We start from the raw sequence: 15,775 nt of genomic DNA, 5'->3' as shown, positions 1-15,775 counted from the left end.
GGAAACTTAGAACAATTAGAGGTTTTGAACACTTTCAAACTAAGAGGTGGGATAAGTATGTTTTGACTCTATGGTTCCTCCAGGGATTTCCCTGATGTGCTGGACTAATTATCAGATGTAATTAGGAAAGCCGAGAAGTGGGGAGACTGCAGGAAGCACCATACTTTCCTGGGGACCCTCATCTCTTTATGCAGAAAAGGGGTTGGGGAGACTGTCTGTCTGTTGTGGAGAAGCAGTAATGCTTAGGATGCTAGCAAGCATGAGGGTCCTGGGAACATGGCTCTACCAGTAGAAACTCAGGCCTATTGGAAACAATTGCTCAGATGAAGCTTTAAGGTTTCCTCTTCTGGTTTCACAGGAAGAAATGGTATTCTGGGCCACTACCAGGTTCTTGGCCAGCTTTTAGCAAAAGTTCAATTTTTGTGTGTCCAAAGCAGTTAAGAAATGATGTCCTTTTAGAACTCATTCAGATGAAGCGGCACATTTCCACTTCTGGGTCAGCTACAGTCAGGCTGCAGAAGATTTTTCTCATCTGCTTTGGCCCAGTCCCTTGCCCTAGAGTTGGGCCAGGAGCTCCCTGTCTTTGAGGCTCTGAGAAAAGATGACATTTGTAGGGCCATCTGCTGGTTGACTTTTCTTCAGAAAAGGGCATTCCATTTGGACATGGTCTCAGTCTTACTCATGACTCAATTGAAACTACCACACTTGAAACATGGATAGACAATGGTACTCAGTGTATCATCACTCACTAGGGATCATGATTCAGACTATGAGTGTGGTACGTGTTTTAAGAAAAAGAAAACTCCTGGGAGCTGCAGATGATGGCCTAGACGGGAAGCTTTTCTCCTTGTCAATGTAGTGTGAGGTTCATTGTCAGGACCGTCATATACCAATCAGTGTTTCTGCTTTCTCCATAGGTAACCTGTCTGCATGATTTCTTTGGTGATGATGATGTGTTTATTGCCTGTGGTCCTGAAAAATTTCGCTATGCTCAGGATGATTTTTCTCTGGATGAAAATGGTAAGCATAACCACTAGGTTTTATTCCTCCATTGTTCTCTCCCCTTCTATCCCTTAGGATTTCCATGGGTGTATACGGGGTGGAAAACATCCATGCCTGATCCTTCAAGGGCTTATAATGTTAGTCTTTCTCCTGTATATTTGGATACATGGGTCGTGACCCATGTAAGACTGAAAGACTGACTGGACGTCCCAGAGTCCCAGGCTCCAAACTCAATAAAACTCACTGTCTGCCCCTATAGTGACTATATTTCTTGAATCATATATCGTGTCACATGGGATAACAGGCACAATCAGACCACAGGAAGGAATATTTTCAGTCAGAACTTGGATATTATACATATCCTTTTTTTTTCCCATTCAACATCCTCCAGCTACTTAGCTCATGATTATGGTTCCAATTTAGAGAGATTTTTCCACAGTATTCTTAGTGTCAAACCCTTTTCATACCACCAGACTTGCTGCCCCATTCGTCTGCCTTGTGATTCAGGATTGTTAATAATAAGAAGGAGCTAATCGTCTTCCCATCTCCCTTGGTTTGAGACCAAGCTCCAGGTATACATTAAAGGTTAATTAGCTCACGCAGCAATAAGGGTAGAATGTGATGCTGATGGAAAGACACATTCAGAGCATATTTCCCATTTAGGAGAAGCAAAGTGTGAAAAAAAATCAAAGGGAATTTTGCTAACATAGACTTCATAAACAACTCAAGTGACAAGAACCCCATAAGAGGTGGCATTTCTGCTGTGTTCCCTTTAGGAAGAGGCAATGACTATAGAAAAGCTAAACAAACCCCAGGTTATGTCCAATTTCCTATACCTTCTGTATCTTCAGCTCTGGACAGTGATCACTAAAGGACACCAAACAAAACAAGAAGTGAAACAAACAAAAAGGGGCTTTCTGCTTAACTCAGTTTCCTAAAATATTCAATTTACCACAAAAGCCCCTCTAATCTTTCTGTTTAATTTATATTTCAATGCACCTTTAAGTAAGAGGCAACAAGAAAGTGTTTAAAGGAAAGACTATATCCTCTACTCTGCTGTTTGATTCCCCTTTTTTGCATCACAGCACAAGGTTGGAAAAACTGTAGCAGAAAGAGCACCAAACTGAAACTCAGGAGACTTGACTTTTATTCCTTGCTTTACTAATTTCTTGTTTTGTGGCCCTAGGCAAGGGGGTTAAGTTTTTTGTACTTTCATCAGCAAAATGAGTATAATAATCCTTCTAATAAGTTAGCACTATTAGTGCCCAAAATGACCATAGAAGGGGATGCTGAGTGCTGCATAGAAAGGGTGTTCTAAAGGTGTCAGACTGAGGCTAGGGCAAATACAAAACGTTTGGCAGACTCTCCCATACACCAGCAATCTTTCTTAAGTTTTGAGTGGCAGAGTCACTGCTGGCCCATTTATTCATTAACCCCCCATAAGGGATTGTAATAATATACATGGGAAATCGAAAAGAACTCGATAAATGCAAGATGGTGGTGGTCATAGTGCTTATTTATATAAAGTGACATGATATCCATCATGTGACTATTACAACATGTGGCATGTAATAGACAGTAAGTGGTAGCTCTCTACCTCTCCTTCAGATTACTCAATGGATGTTTCATCTGTGTAGCTATAACTTCTGAGCTGTTAATCTCTAGTTCAGGGAAATTAATTAAACATTATATCAATAGGTGCTATTCTGAGACATAGCTAGCTTGTCCATAAATGATTGAGTTGACTATTTAATTGCCTACTTGACCTGTTTTTGGACTCTTGCCCTTGTTTTCATAATTCAGGGGCTTAAACACCTAGTTTAGCCCAGGTGGCTTTTGAAGGTTTCCCTAATGCCTCCCTCCCCAGAACCATGGCTCCTACTAATAATAAGGACCACATTGTAGTCCTGACCCATTTAGGTCCTTTGGCCTGTGGGGGTTATTCCGGTTTCCAGAGGCTGATAACATGCTGAGCCTGTTTTACCCTCTACTAAGCTGTTTGTGTCCTTTGGCCCCAGAATGCCGAGTCATGAAGGGAAACCCATCAGCCACAGCTGGCCCAAAGGCATCCCCAACACCTCAGAAGAGTTCAGCCAAGAGCCCTGGTCCTATGCGCCGAAGCAAGTCTCCAGCTGACTCAGGTAACGACCAAGACGGTGAGTGCTCTTTTCCTAACTGTGCACGCTGATTTCATTTATGGAGGACAATATTGTCTGCATGCAGAGGAATCAGTTCCTCATGAGCACTACTGTGTCTCCATGAAACCCTATTCTGTCAATTCAGGGACTAAAACAGTCAAACTTGTTTGGAGTCATGGAGGCACAGCTACAACCATTACTCCACTCAAATGGATGCAAACCAGAAACCTGGCCCATTGTCTATGCTTGCTGTAATGCTTACTGTCATGGTTGTCATCATTTTCATCATCTTCAACATCATGTGGCAAAAACATATTCAATTGAATAATCAAGTTAACCATAAACCTGAAACTAAAAATCAGAATCAAGAAAAAGAATATAAAAAACAATACCCCAAAGTGTCAACATGGTTGACTCACTTGAGCTTCAAATTTGACTCTGAAGTAATTAGAAGCCAAAACAAAAAGGGAAACAAGTACACTATATATATATGCCATATATATAGGGAGACAACATAAATTGTATAAACCTCACAATAGGAAATTAAAGCATAGACCAGAAAACAGAGAGATTTGCCATAGAAGATTTTATATAGTGGATAGTGAGTTATCTAAAACATGTGCTCTATTGATCACTGCCAACCCATGAACTATTTGTTACCAGTCAGTCTGTGACAAGATTAGGAGCTTGTGTCAAATGTAAATAAACTATGCCATTAAGCAAACCATTTAGCTCAGCTGACTTTTTTTCAGAGCCTGATTTTATTGATGAAGACAGCAGTATGTTGATTTGCATTCTGATGTGAACCCTATCTTGTCTTGGACCCACAGTTTGAGTGACATTGACCTAAGAGGCAATGTCTTCCATTCTTTTATACAAATATAAACAATAAAAGGCCTCAGAAGTCCAAGTTCAGAAGCTTAGGTTTATGCACGATTTGAGGTTCTTCACACTAAGGAAATTATATGTTCCAAAAGACATACATTTGTCATCCCAAGGCTCAGAGTTTATCATGAGAATTCTTGCAGTCTGAGAGCATTGGGAAAACAAAAAGCCCCTTCAGTTTGGGGCATCATGAGCAGCCTGATGGCTTTGAAATGCTTGTGCCAAGATGAATAGCCTGTACTGCCTGCCTCACGCTGCCAGGAGCATGCATATCACCAGTCATTTTTTTATTCTTGGGTTGAGGAAATTGAGGTATGAAAAGGCAGCCCAGGCTTTTAGTACTTCCATGTCTTTGCACTCCCTATTCCCCCATACCTGGAATGCCATTCCTCTAACCCATCAGCCTTTTTTGCTTGAAAGCTCCTATTCATCCTTCAAGACCTCACATAGAGATAATTGTTCCAGTGTCTGCAATACCATAGCATGCCATTCATATCTTTGGGGTAATATTCACCACACTGTGTTGTAAAGTATGTGTTTACCTGTCTACTTCCCCAATTAAATGCTGAGCCCCTCAAAGGTAATGTGGTAGGTTCATTTTCATATCACCAGTGCAGAGCACAGTGCCTGGCCCCTAGTAGATGCTCCAGTAATATTTGTGAATAAATAGATGCACAACAGTACCTATTTTACCCAACATGGTGCTAGAGACCAATCAAGCATTTAGATAATGTTTGCTGGAGAAATAAAAAATACATGTGCCTTGATGCTATCTTGTTCAAATGTACAGAAGAGCACATAAATCTATATCTAAGCAAATTCATATTGTTAAAACTACAAAGACCTAGGTTTTAACACTTGGGCTGACAATAAAGTTGGACAGTTTTTAAGCAGAGACTTGCAAAAAATACACTTTAAAACACTTGATCAAGATTAATAAAGTCTGGCAATAATTGCTTAACTAATCATTTCTTAGAAACAGCAGTAGCTATTTCTGGGATTTCTAACCTGTATTACTTGTATCTTGCTGTGAAACAAATTCATTACCCCAAAACTTAGTGGCTTAAAAAAGCCATTTTTTTTTATCTCACAGTTCTGGTGGGCAAGAAATTCTAGAGTGTTTTATCTAGGTGGTTCTTGCTCAGAGTCTCTCATGTGGATATCATTAAAATAATGGTAGGAGCTGCAGTCATCTGAAGGCTCAACTGGGGCTGTAGAATCCACTTACAATATGGTTGTTGGCAAGATCTCCCACCTTAGTTTGTGATCCAAGAGAACGAATAAAGACAAGATGTATTACCTTTTGTGATCTAGTCTCCATAGCCAGCACTGTCACTTCTCCTTTATCATATTCATTGGAAGCAGTCACTAAGTCCAACCTATATTCAAAGAGAGAGGAACCAGACTCTGTTTATTAAAGGAAAGAGTGTTGAAGAATTTGTAGATCTGTTTTTAAACCACCATATAACCCATCAGTTAGAAATTCTCAGGTGGTGTCAGCTTGAAGTAAATAGATTCTCTTTGCAGACTGCATCCAATTGGTTACCCAGCACAGGTGAACACAACTACCTATAACTACACAGTTTAAATATATGTCAAATCACTGATCTCCAGAATGCCACCTACAGAATTTCCCTTCTACAAAATATGCACCTCACTGACTCTAAGGTAGCAGAGATATAACAGGAATACATTAGAATTCAATGAATATTTGTCAAATTGAAGGGAGTTATTACATAATAGACCCCAACCCAGGCTTTGGCAGGCAAGATCTGTTCTTGCTTTTTCATAACTCCTTCACTAAAAAAAAAAAAAAAAAAAGAAAGGAAGAAAAAAAAAAGAAACGAGGATTTATTCCAACCCACATGATAAACAGAGTAACTAATTTGGGTGTATGAGGGGAATTTGCTTGACAGATATCAGAATTACAAATAACCTCTGTTTCCTACCACCAATCTAACATTGTGTTCTCAGTTTAAAGAATTGGAATATTCATTTATATTCTGATGTTCATGAACATAAATGAAGTCAAACCCTAGTCTAGACAATCTTTATGGCAATTGCCAGAATGTTTGCGCTCATCTCAGATAATGTATCTAGAGCCTCCTCATGATTCCAACCCTGAAGCGTTGTAACATAACCAAGCCCATTTCATGGGAGTTTGTTCAGAGCCTAGTCCAAGGCATCCATTCAGTGAACATTCCGTAAGGGCAAAGTTGATCTCAGGCAAAACAGTACCTTAGCTAAGGTTTGGATTTGCTATACCCATTTTCCCCTCTCCACTTCCACCTCACTCAGGACCATTCCAAGCTGGGAAGTGGAGATGGGTAAGATATGAAGGAGGAGAGGAAGATGACTCTCTAAGAAGTCCCAGCTACGCCACTTCCTGGCTTTGTGGTTTGAGCAAGATTTTTGCCTTCTCTGAGATGTGATATCATCGTTAGATAATTCAGAATTTGAATCTCTATAGATAAGGATAATTTTCGATTGTTATCAGTTATTTACAATTTACAGAGTTGTAAAATAGCTCCCACAGAAACAAAAGCAGATAACCAGAATGATAAGCTATAGGTAATGCATACTTTTCAGTTGGCATAAATTTCTCCTTACTGACATTTGAGATTTAAAAAGGAACAATTGTTTCATAAAATGTCAAGATTTTTTTAGCTGTTAGCCAGGGACATATACAGGTTAAAATACGCTTAACCAAATGATAATAGTGTTAGGTGGGGCAAACAGGCTTTGTTCGTTTCTAGGACATGGTAGTACCACCCTGTTTCCATCCTGTGTTAATCAGTCTTGGATGTGGAACTTGTGAATGGATTTATAAACCTTCATTCAACCCGAGTAACAAAAGGTTATGTAAGATAGACCAATGGAAGATTGTCTTCCTTTGAAGACAAAAGAAAGACCAAAAGTGTTCCTCTTTAGCAGGAATTCTAACCAAATGAAACATTGGCTGGGTTCAGGTTCAGTTTAAGGAATGTTTTGATGTTCTACTTCATTGGAAAATATATAGGTTTGATTCTGGTTTGAACAAGTTTGCTAGATATCTATATGTATATCTATGGGGTCTAATTAATGGTCTGATTAATAGCTAGGTTCGTTCTGACTTGAGGTTTAGTAAATTGATGCTAATTCGTCCGTAATTTGTGCTATAATTTGATTCTTTATTCCTTAGTCTTTAGACCTTAAGTTGTCCCTTTCCTGTTCTGCCCCATGAATAAATCAAATCCTTCTACTTTATTCCCTTCAAGTTCAATCCTCATTTCTGCCAATATTGAGTTTGCCCCAAATGGAATGTCTGTTGCTAAGCCCTAAACTCAAGTTAAGTAAGGATTTGGTTGTCCATATAATATTTCTGTAAGGAGCTCATTTTCACTGGGCAGAACTGATGCACTCTTAGAATCCAAATCATATTAGCTATGTCTGTCTTTAAATCAGGCCATGGAACTGTGGTAAAAAGATAAAATCTGAGCCCAGGAGGCTTCTATGGGATATTTGAAAAAAGCTTATGCAGTTCCACACTTTGATTAACCCGGGACTTGCCATTTTGATGAGCAAAGGTAAGCCTGGCTTCAGAACTAAAGAAAGACATGTCTCTCTCTGTTTCCATTTCAGCCATTAATGTGTTAATTTTTCCTTTATGTAACTTTGTCCCCAATTGAATTGAATTGAATTAAAAGGACAAAATAGCTAGTTGCTGGGAAGGAATCTTTCTCTTTCTTTCTTTTTTTTAAGGAGCCCCGAAGGAAGCTAATTACCCACCCTGGTAGGCTGAGAGAATTGTAATGTGATAATTAGTTTGCTATTCTTCAACAGTAAGTCATTGTTGTAGCAATCCAATGTTCTCCATTCCCCTTCCCCCAACTCATGTGCACCTATTTCTGAAAGTCCGATCTTTCCCGTTCCCAAACTCATAAGAAAGAAAGCCTTCTCTAACAAAATATACAGCCTTTAGAAGGGGAGGTCAAGGGACACAAAACAGCAGGGTTCATGAGAGACCTGTATCCCAGGATCCTTCTTTTCTGAACCTAGTAGGCTGCTTTGGGTTGCCTAAGATAGAGGGACTTGGCCATTCTGACCTTCCTGAAAGTGACTGTCTAGACCAGCTCTGCTCAACAGAAATAGAATGTGAGTCATAAATGTAAATCATGTATATGATTTTACATTTTCTAGTAGCCACATCTTAAAAAGTTAAAAAATGGGCAAAATTAAGTTTTACGTTTCATTTAATGATACATTCAATATATTATTAACATATAATTAATGTAAGAAATTATACATTCTTTGAAATTGAGTTGTATTTTACACTTACAACATATCTCAGTTCTGACTAGCCACACTTCAAATGTTCAACAGTCATGTGACTATTGGCTACTGTTTTAAACGGCACAAGAATACCTTTCTTCTCTAGCTAAGAGAGATTCATGATAATGGTCTTTTTACATGAATTAGATGCTATGCACTTTGCAAAATATTTCCAAATCTATTACCTCAGTTGTTCCTCATAATTGTACTATGAATTAAGTTGGAAATGGATAATTATCTCTCTTTTTTCTTTTCTTTTCTTTTTTTTTTTTTTAGATTGGGGAACTAAGACACAAAGTTTAGGATCTTGGGATCTTCCCAATATCACACACTACTTAGCACCCAAGAGCCAGAACGCCGCTCTCCTGACTTCCCAGCAAGCATTATTTGCAGTGTCCCACTGACATACAGTAGTATATGGGATGTCCTGTCTGGTGAATGCAAAGGTCTATGTTAGATGGTCCCTGCTTCTTGGCTTCCTTTACCCTTCTCCCATCTCCAGGCTAGGGAGGTGGAAAGGCAAGGGGTGGGTTGGTATCTGCGTCATTTTCTTTGTGCTGCTTTGAGCAATGTCCCACAAGTAATTAGGTGCCTTTCAGTGCTACAGAGCACTGAAACAAGACAGCTTAGACATTCCTTCAGCTCCCCTAGCTCCCCTACTGGCAACTTCAAAGGGAAGTGGTGTCCTTGACAGAGCTGTGGGAAGAGAAAAACTTCCCTGGTTCCTCCCCCAATCGGATTTTTTCTAAAACCTGCTTAGAAAATAATTGGAGCAAGCAGTATGTTGGGTGCCAGTGAGCACCCCATAGTGCATGGTATATGGTGATATCTCCCTACAACAGGAGTCCTATCAGCCAGCCTTGGCTTGGGACTTGTGTTTACACACAACTGAATGAGCAAAGTACTCCTGTAAAGTATTTAGTAGTGCTAGGTGCTATGAAGAAAAAGGATGTTAAGATGAATTCCCTGCGACTAAGAAATTTATGATTTATTTGGGTAACCAGTATACATGTAAATTTTAAAAATATATTTACAAATACTTATATAGCTCCTATTATGTGTCAGGCAACTGTTCTAATCGCTTTACATGTATTAACTAATTTAATCTTTACAACAACCTTGTGAGGCAATTACTATTATCCCCATTTTGCAGATGAAGAAACTGAGGCATACAAAAGTTTAGTGACCTGCCCAAGATCACACAGCTAGTAAGATGATAGAACTGGATTTAAACCCAAGCAATCTGACTGCACAGTCCACAATTTTAACCACTGAACCATTAATGCCATGTTAATGGTAATAACTTATTTAAATGCAAAATGCATAATAGATACTGGTAGTAAGTATTATTGGAACTATTGGAGTTCATGGGAGAGAGCTCATTAGGGACTAGAGTGCTAAGAGAGAAATTCCTGGGAGAACTGGAACTTGAAGGAGGGTTATATATAAATTGATAAGGAGATGGATACTTCTGGCTGGCGGGGAAAAATGAACAAAGGGGCAGAGGTGGTGATGAATATGGCTTATCAGGGTACAGGGAGGAGGCTCTTAAATCTACCTCTCCAGCCCCAATCTTCCTTCTGGATGTCAGACCCATAATGCCTACTAAACAATCCTGTGTATATGGCTTATATGTGACAAATACAAGCTATCTAAAAATCAAAAGCATTTCCACCTCCCATCTCTTTGTCTGACAATACAATTATCATCCTTCCCAGGTTCAACACCCTGGTGCTATTTTGACTTCCCATTCATTAATCCTGCATACCCACTGTGTGCTATTGTTATCATTGTTGGACATGTGAACCATCTCCATGTGACGCGCGCAGCAGTCCCTTCCTTTCTCTTATGACCTGATGTCTTTCTTGATTATTTCACAGACTTCTTAGCAATATTTCTGCTTCAAATCTCTGTCCACTTATCCATGTGGTGTGGTGCCACCACATTTCTCATCCTAAAACACCATTTTCATTGTGCTACTTCCCTGCTCCAAAATTTTTAGTGGCTCCACACTGTTCATTGACCAACACACCTTCCCCTGCCGTAATAATGCTGAGAGGGTAAAAAGAGAGAACAGGATAGGGCCAATCATTTTGCTTTGGGGAGCACAGCAGTAAAATGCAAAAAGAAAAAAAAAAAGAAGCAAAACAAACAAACATAAAACAGAAATAGTAGGCTTCACCTAAGGAAAGCTTCAGTTATCTGATACTTGACCAACTAGCCAAAGAATTAGCCCTCAGCCTACATAGACTGATATCTCATCTCTTGTGGAATAGGATTTCCTAACTCAGTGCCTATGAATTGAATACTTACTCAATGCTAGTAGTGGTGGTAGTAATATTGATAGAAAGTACAATTTATTGAACCCTTTTCTATGTGGCAGATACTTGGCTAAGCACTTTGTGTATAGTCTGCCATGTAGTCATCAAAACAGCAACAATTGAGATATTATTATTCAAATATTACAGATGGGGAAACTGAGACTCAGAGAGGTTAAGTTAGCCCCAGGATCACAAATCTAGGAAATGGCTAAGCCAGGATTTAAAACTTTGGCTGATTCCAAAGTCTGCGTTCTTTTTACAAATTAAGAACAATGCAGTTTGTCCTAGTCCCTGCACCAGGAAAACCAGCAGTCAGCATTGACAACAGGCTAGCTCCACCAGAAACATGTTCTGTTTCTCAGTAGGAAATAAATGTTGACAGCATTGTCAACCCTGAGAAAACAATTCTGGCACTTCCATCAGCCCCCCTACAGATGTCCTCTTCTTGAGGGAAACTCATCTGTGTCAAAATATTGCAGGATTGGGTATATACATTTGTTTTGTAACAAGGAAGACTCTTACTTCTCCCCCTTATTTAAAGGATTCATAACTTCATGCTGTCCAAGATTCCGTAGGAAATAGATTTAAAATTCAAATTCCATCTTCTGAAGTTACAGTGTCTCACAACCTACAATTGAATTTGGCTTGAGAGCAAACCCTATGATCAAATCATTGAAGAACTATTCCCAGGCTCTCAGTTCTTGCTTCCCTAATGGATGGGTCTAGGGAGAAGGACAAAGGCTTTTCCATTGAGCAGAAACAATTAGCCAAAGCAGTCCACACACCCTGCCCAAGGGCTTTTTGGAATGTATGTGTGAAAACCAAAGGGTCTGTCTCTTGGCCTTCTTCTGAAGTAAGTTGAAACCACCTTGGATCCACTTGGATGGCCTTCCAGGAAAAACTCCCTGTATTTGTAAGGAGAAAACAAGGTATCTTTGGACTGGAATGAATAAAAGCTTAGAGCATCTCAGTATGAGAAAAATGAGGAAGTGGCAGAATTGTGTGTTGAGATCTCCCTCTGCAAGGCATCAGGGAGTTACAGAACACAAGACAGAAAATGAATTGCTAGAAGTTCACAGTGGGAGGTATGTGATGTGCTAACTTTAAGGAAATTTTGAAATAGAATCTGTGAGCAAGTCCCGAAGCCACCATCCATTGAGGAGGGGCAGAGTGTATACCATTTACGCAAGTCATACCCTCTCTGAACCCCCATATCCTTGTTAATTAAAAGGAGACTAGTAATACCTGGCCACCATCTCTTAGAGCTATCAGGAGAATAATTTGAGTTCATGTATGGTAAAATGCTCTGAAAATAACTGCAGAAAAACAGTTGAAATTATAAAAGGGGCTCTGAAATTATTATCATAGCTCTTTTGATAAACTGGGGTTGTTTTAAATGAGGAATATTTCAAAATGACATCAAATAAAAACCATGAGGCTTGATTTTGAGTTGGGCTCAAATGTTGGGCTTAGGATGGAAGGAAAAGCCAGGGCTAAGTGAATGGGCATTAACTTGGTTTGGTCTGTGGTCAAAGGTTGGGAGAAACGTAGATGCCAAGCTGTCCCTTTATTTTCTGTACCATTCTGGTCATGTAAACTTGAGCCCAGGAAGTATAATGACTCATGTAACTTGCTGTCCAGGCAACTCTATAATTGCTACACCTGGGGCCTCTTATGCCCAACTTGTACTCAGTTGCCTCCAAGTTTCCAGGAATCGGTCCAGCCTCCAGACAAGGGAATCCGCAGTTTGGGAGTTTAGCATCAACTCTGCCTGGCTGGTGACCCCACTTTGTCCTTGGCCAAAAACTCACACCAAAAACTAGACTTTCTCATTTTTCTTTGGGAACTAACCTCTCCCTACTCGATCCACACATACAGGCCTTATTACTCATCCCCCAGGAACCCATTTTTCCCTATATATTTAAATCTCCGTAAATCTAGATAAGTCAGCCTAGTTTCCTTACCAACTATCCTGTTTGGCCTTGTGCTGTTCCATTCTGACAGGAAAAGCAGACAGAGCCAAGGAGCTAAAGATGAGTACAAAGACAAGAACAGGCATAATCATTCAGAGGAGCCAGTGAACCAAGACTGCAGGACCAAGCTTGGCAATTGTGCTGCGTAGCTGAAGGGCACCAACTGAGAGGGTTGACAGACAGGGCATAGATACTATCTTCCCGGAGAACTTTGTAACATGAGGGTAGTTACGTGTCATGCTAAATGCTCTGTCTGCTATTGTTTCATGACACTGTGTATGATACCCAACTGGTTCGGTGAATGAAAGAAAGCTCTTGCTAACCACTTTCTAAATCTAAACCAGACCGAATAGGATAGAAGCCCCGAAGATGGGTGTCAGCTCTGGTGTCTGTCTTTTTTCATTACTTTCTCTTTTCTCGGCCACAACTTTCACCCTCCTCATAGGAAGGAATTTCAGAAGCAATTAGGTTTTTTGTTTGTTTGTTTGTTTTGTTTTGTTTTTTAAGAGCCTATGTTAGCAAAAACAAAAAAGCCATATAGGCTTTGGAATCAAAGAAACTTACATTCAGATCCTGTATTTGCTACCCCTAGCTGGAACATATGTGTGTGTGTGTGTGTGTGTGTGTGTGTGTGTGTGTGTGTGTGTGTGTATGAGAGAGAGAGAGAGAGAGAGAGAGAGAGAGAGAGAGAGAGAGAGAGAAAGAAAGAAAGAAAGAAAGAAAGAAAGAAAGAAAGAAAGAAGAGTGCCTGACCCATCACAGACACTCAATAAAGAGTAATTTTTATCCTATTTTTGTTGATAAGATTGAAAAGGTGGCCTAGGAGATAGAAAAGTTTTTGATGCCCCTTGTTGCCAAGGGGAAAAATGGACTATACAAGAGTTGAAAGAGATGAGAGAATTTGGATCATGTATAAATAAAAGGTCAGAACAGTGAGACAATGCTGTGGTTCTGAGAAGGGAAATGAGAAAGAGAGACAAGTTAAAGATGGAGAAGATCCACCAAGGCATTTCCTAATTCCCACTTAGAAATGGAAGCTCAAAGACAAGAGCTAAGGATGGTTAGTAAAGAAGAATAAAGGAAAATGAGGAATATCAAACAGTGATGCCATTTCCAGCCACTCTTAAAATGAAATGTGGACCTACATGGATTTACCAATCCAAGCACACAAAGTTCATCAGACCCTATTTGTATTATTTCCTGCTGCCTCTTTTACTTGACATTTATGTGAACTGGCTCTAGAATCCATGTCAAATGGCACCTTTCCAGATTTTTGTCCCACAGAATCCATAGACAAAGTGTGCCTTTGGATACATTTTATCTAGTCTGTAAATGTAGGGCCTCCTTCAGCTTGTAATGAATCTACATTTAACTGTGCAAGTCTACATTACTTAATTTCTCTATGTCCACTTTTGGATTTCGTTCTATCAGGGAACTCTGGGAACGTCTGAGAAAGTGTCTGTATTTTTACAACAATGCAGTGAATGGTAGTTAAATTATTAAAAGCTGATTTCCAAAATGCTTGTTGAATGTTGATGACAAAATTAAGTCCTTTATTTATAGACAGCTTAAGATTAATTCTTAATTTTAAAAGGGAGAGGAATGGGCGGAGAATTGGGAACATACATAAATGTACACATATGCAGAGAATATATAGAGAGGCATATATGGAATATGTACTTATGTACTGCCCCTAAAGTTACTGAGTGAAAATGTTTCAGAGGATACTGACAAAAGACCTGGAAGTTGCTGAAGAGCGTATGCATTCAGTTCTGTAACCAATGAATAGAAACTGACTCACATGGACACATGCTTGTGCTTAACAATTTTCCACACTTTGGCAAGACCAGTGGACTCATTTTCAGCTAGATAAGTGTGTAGGTAAAAAAGAGAGTTCTAATATTGATGGTGTAGCAACCATCCCTTTATAGCTTGGCTAACAAATACTGGGACACTAGAATCTGTGAAGTATATAGCAATCATGTAAAAAAAAATGCCAGAGGAGAACTTAATGGGGTTGCCCACTACTGTCAGACTTTATGGCTGAGGTCGCAGCTCTTTTGGAAGAGTTCTATTGTGTCAGCTCATATAGGTCTCCAAGATTGCTTCTTACCTTGAGTGCTATGGGTCAGGTCTGCTGGGGAAGCCCTCAGGCACTATAGGTGGTCCATTAACTCTTTCAACTATTAACTCCTTCATTTCTGACAAAGAGTAATTCACTGCTTTTTGACTCCACAGCCTCTTGCCTTTTCCAAAGTGCATTTGTTATTCACAAAAAAGCCTAGTGCCTTGACAAAGTCTAGTGCCCACATTCTTGGTGCTGTTTGGCACAGGTCGTGTTCTTTGAGTGGTTTATATGGTATGTAAACACAATACTCTATGCTTATCTGGCCTCTAGGTCCCTATCTACCATGGTATTCATTCTCTCCCTCCCCCGTGGCCTTAGTGAACCATCATCACCCCTTACCTGGATTAGTGCAATGTCTTCTAACCAACCTCTTTGCTTCTACCCTATCCCTTCCCACTCTGCCCTCTGTCTTAACCAACCACAGTAGCTGGAGCTTTAAAATGCAAATTTGATATCACTTTCAGCTTAAAATTCTTCTGTGACTCTCCTTCAGAAACCAAATGCAAACTTCTTAATAGGCTACACAAAAAGGCTGCCAGGGGCTGACCCTTATCCTCTGTCTCCAGCCTCATCTCCTGAAACTCCCTGCTGGCACCCTGTGCTTCAGCCATTATGAGTTACTTGCACTTCTGTTATCATAATGTATTCTCTCACACATTCGTGTCTTTGTTCCTGCTGGTGCAATTTTTTTTAACTTTTTTTTTAGGTTCAGGGATACGTGTGCAGGTATGTTATATAGGTAAACTGCATGTCATGGGAGTTTGGTGTGGAGATTATTTTGTTAACCAGGTAATAAGCATAGTACCTAATAGGTAGCTTTTCTGATCCTCTCCCTCCTTCCACCCTCTACCCTCAACTAGGCCTCATTGACTGTTGTTCCCCTCTTTGTGTCCATGTGTTCTCATCATTTAGCTCCCACTTACAAGTATGAAATTAGATATTTGGTTTTCTGTTCCTGTGTTAGTTTGCTAAGGATAATGGCCTCCAGCTTCATCCATGGTACTGCAAAGTACATAA

General features: G+C 39.8%; 1 protein-coding gene across 4 annotated transcripts in view; it reads left to right on the top strand.

The window, feature by feature from the left end:
- DCX (doublecortin) overlaps window positions 1-15,775 on the top strand; it is a 125,027-nt gene that overhangs the window by 85,177 nt on the left and 24,075 nt on the right. For 3 of the 4 annotated variants that reach the window (XM_015128025.3, XM_028841836.2, XM_028841837.2), the window contains exons 4-5: window positions 918-1,020; window positions 3,021-3,143. In XM_015128025.3, the coding sequence (XP_014983511.1) occupies window positions 918-1,020; window positions 3,021-3,143 (226 nt within the window). Of the gene's footprint in view, window positions 1-917; window positions 1,021-3,020; window positions 3,159-15,775 lie in introns of all 4 variants that reach the window. The other variant, XM_002806358.4, reaches the window with a different exon arrangement.

Source organism: Macaca mulatta, chromosome X, assembly GCF_049350105.2.
Source record: "Macaca mulatta isolate MMU2019108-1 chromosome X, T2T-MMU8v2.0, whole genome shotgun sequence".
NCBI classification, from domain to species: Eukaryota; Metazoa; Chordata; class Mammalia; order Primates; family Cercopithecidae; genus Macaca; species Macaca mulatta.
Note: the sequence above shows the minus strand (reverse complement) of the source record. Positions and strands in the feature narration are given on the sequence as shown.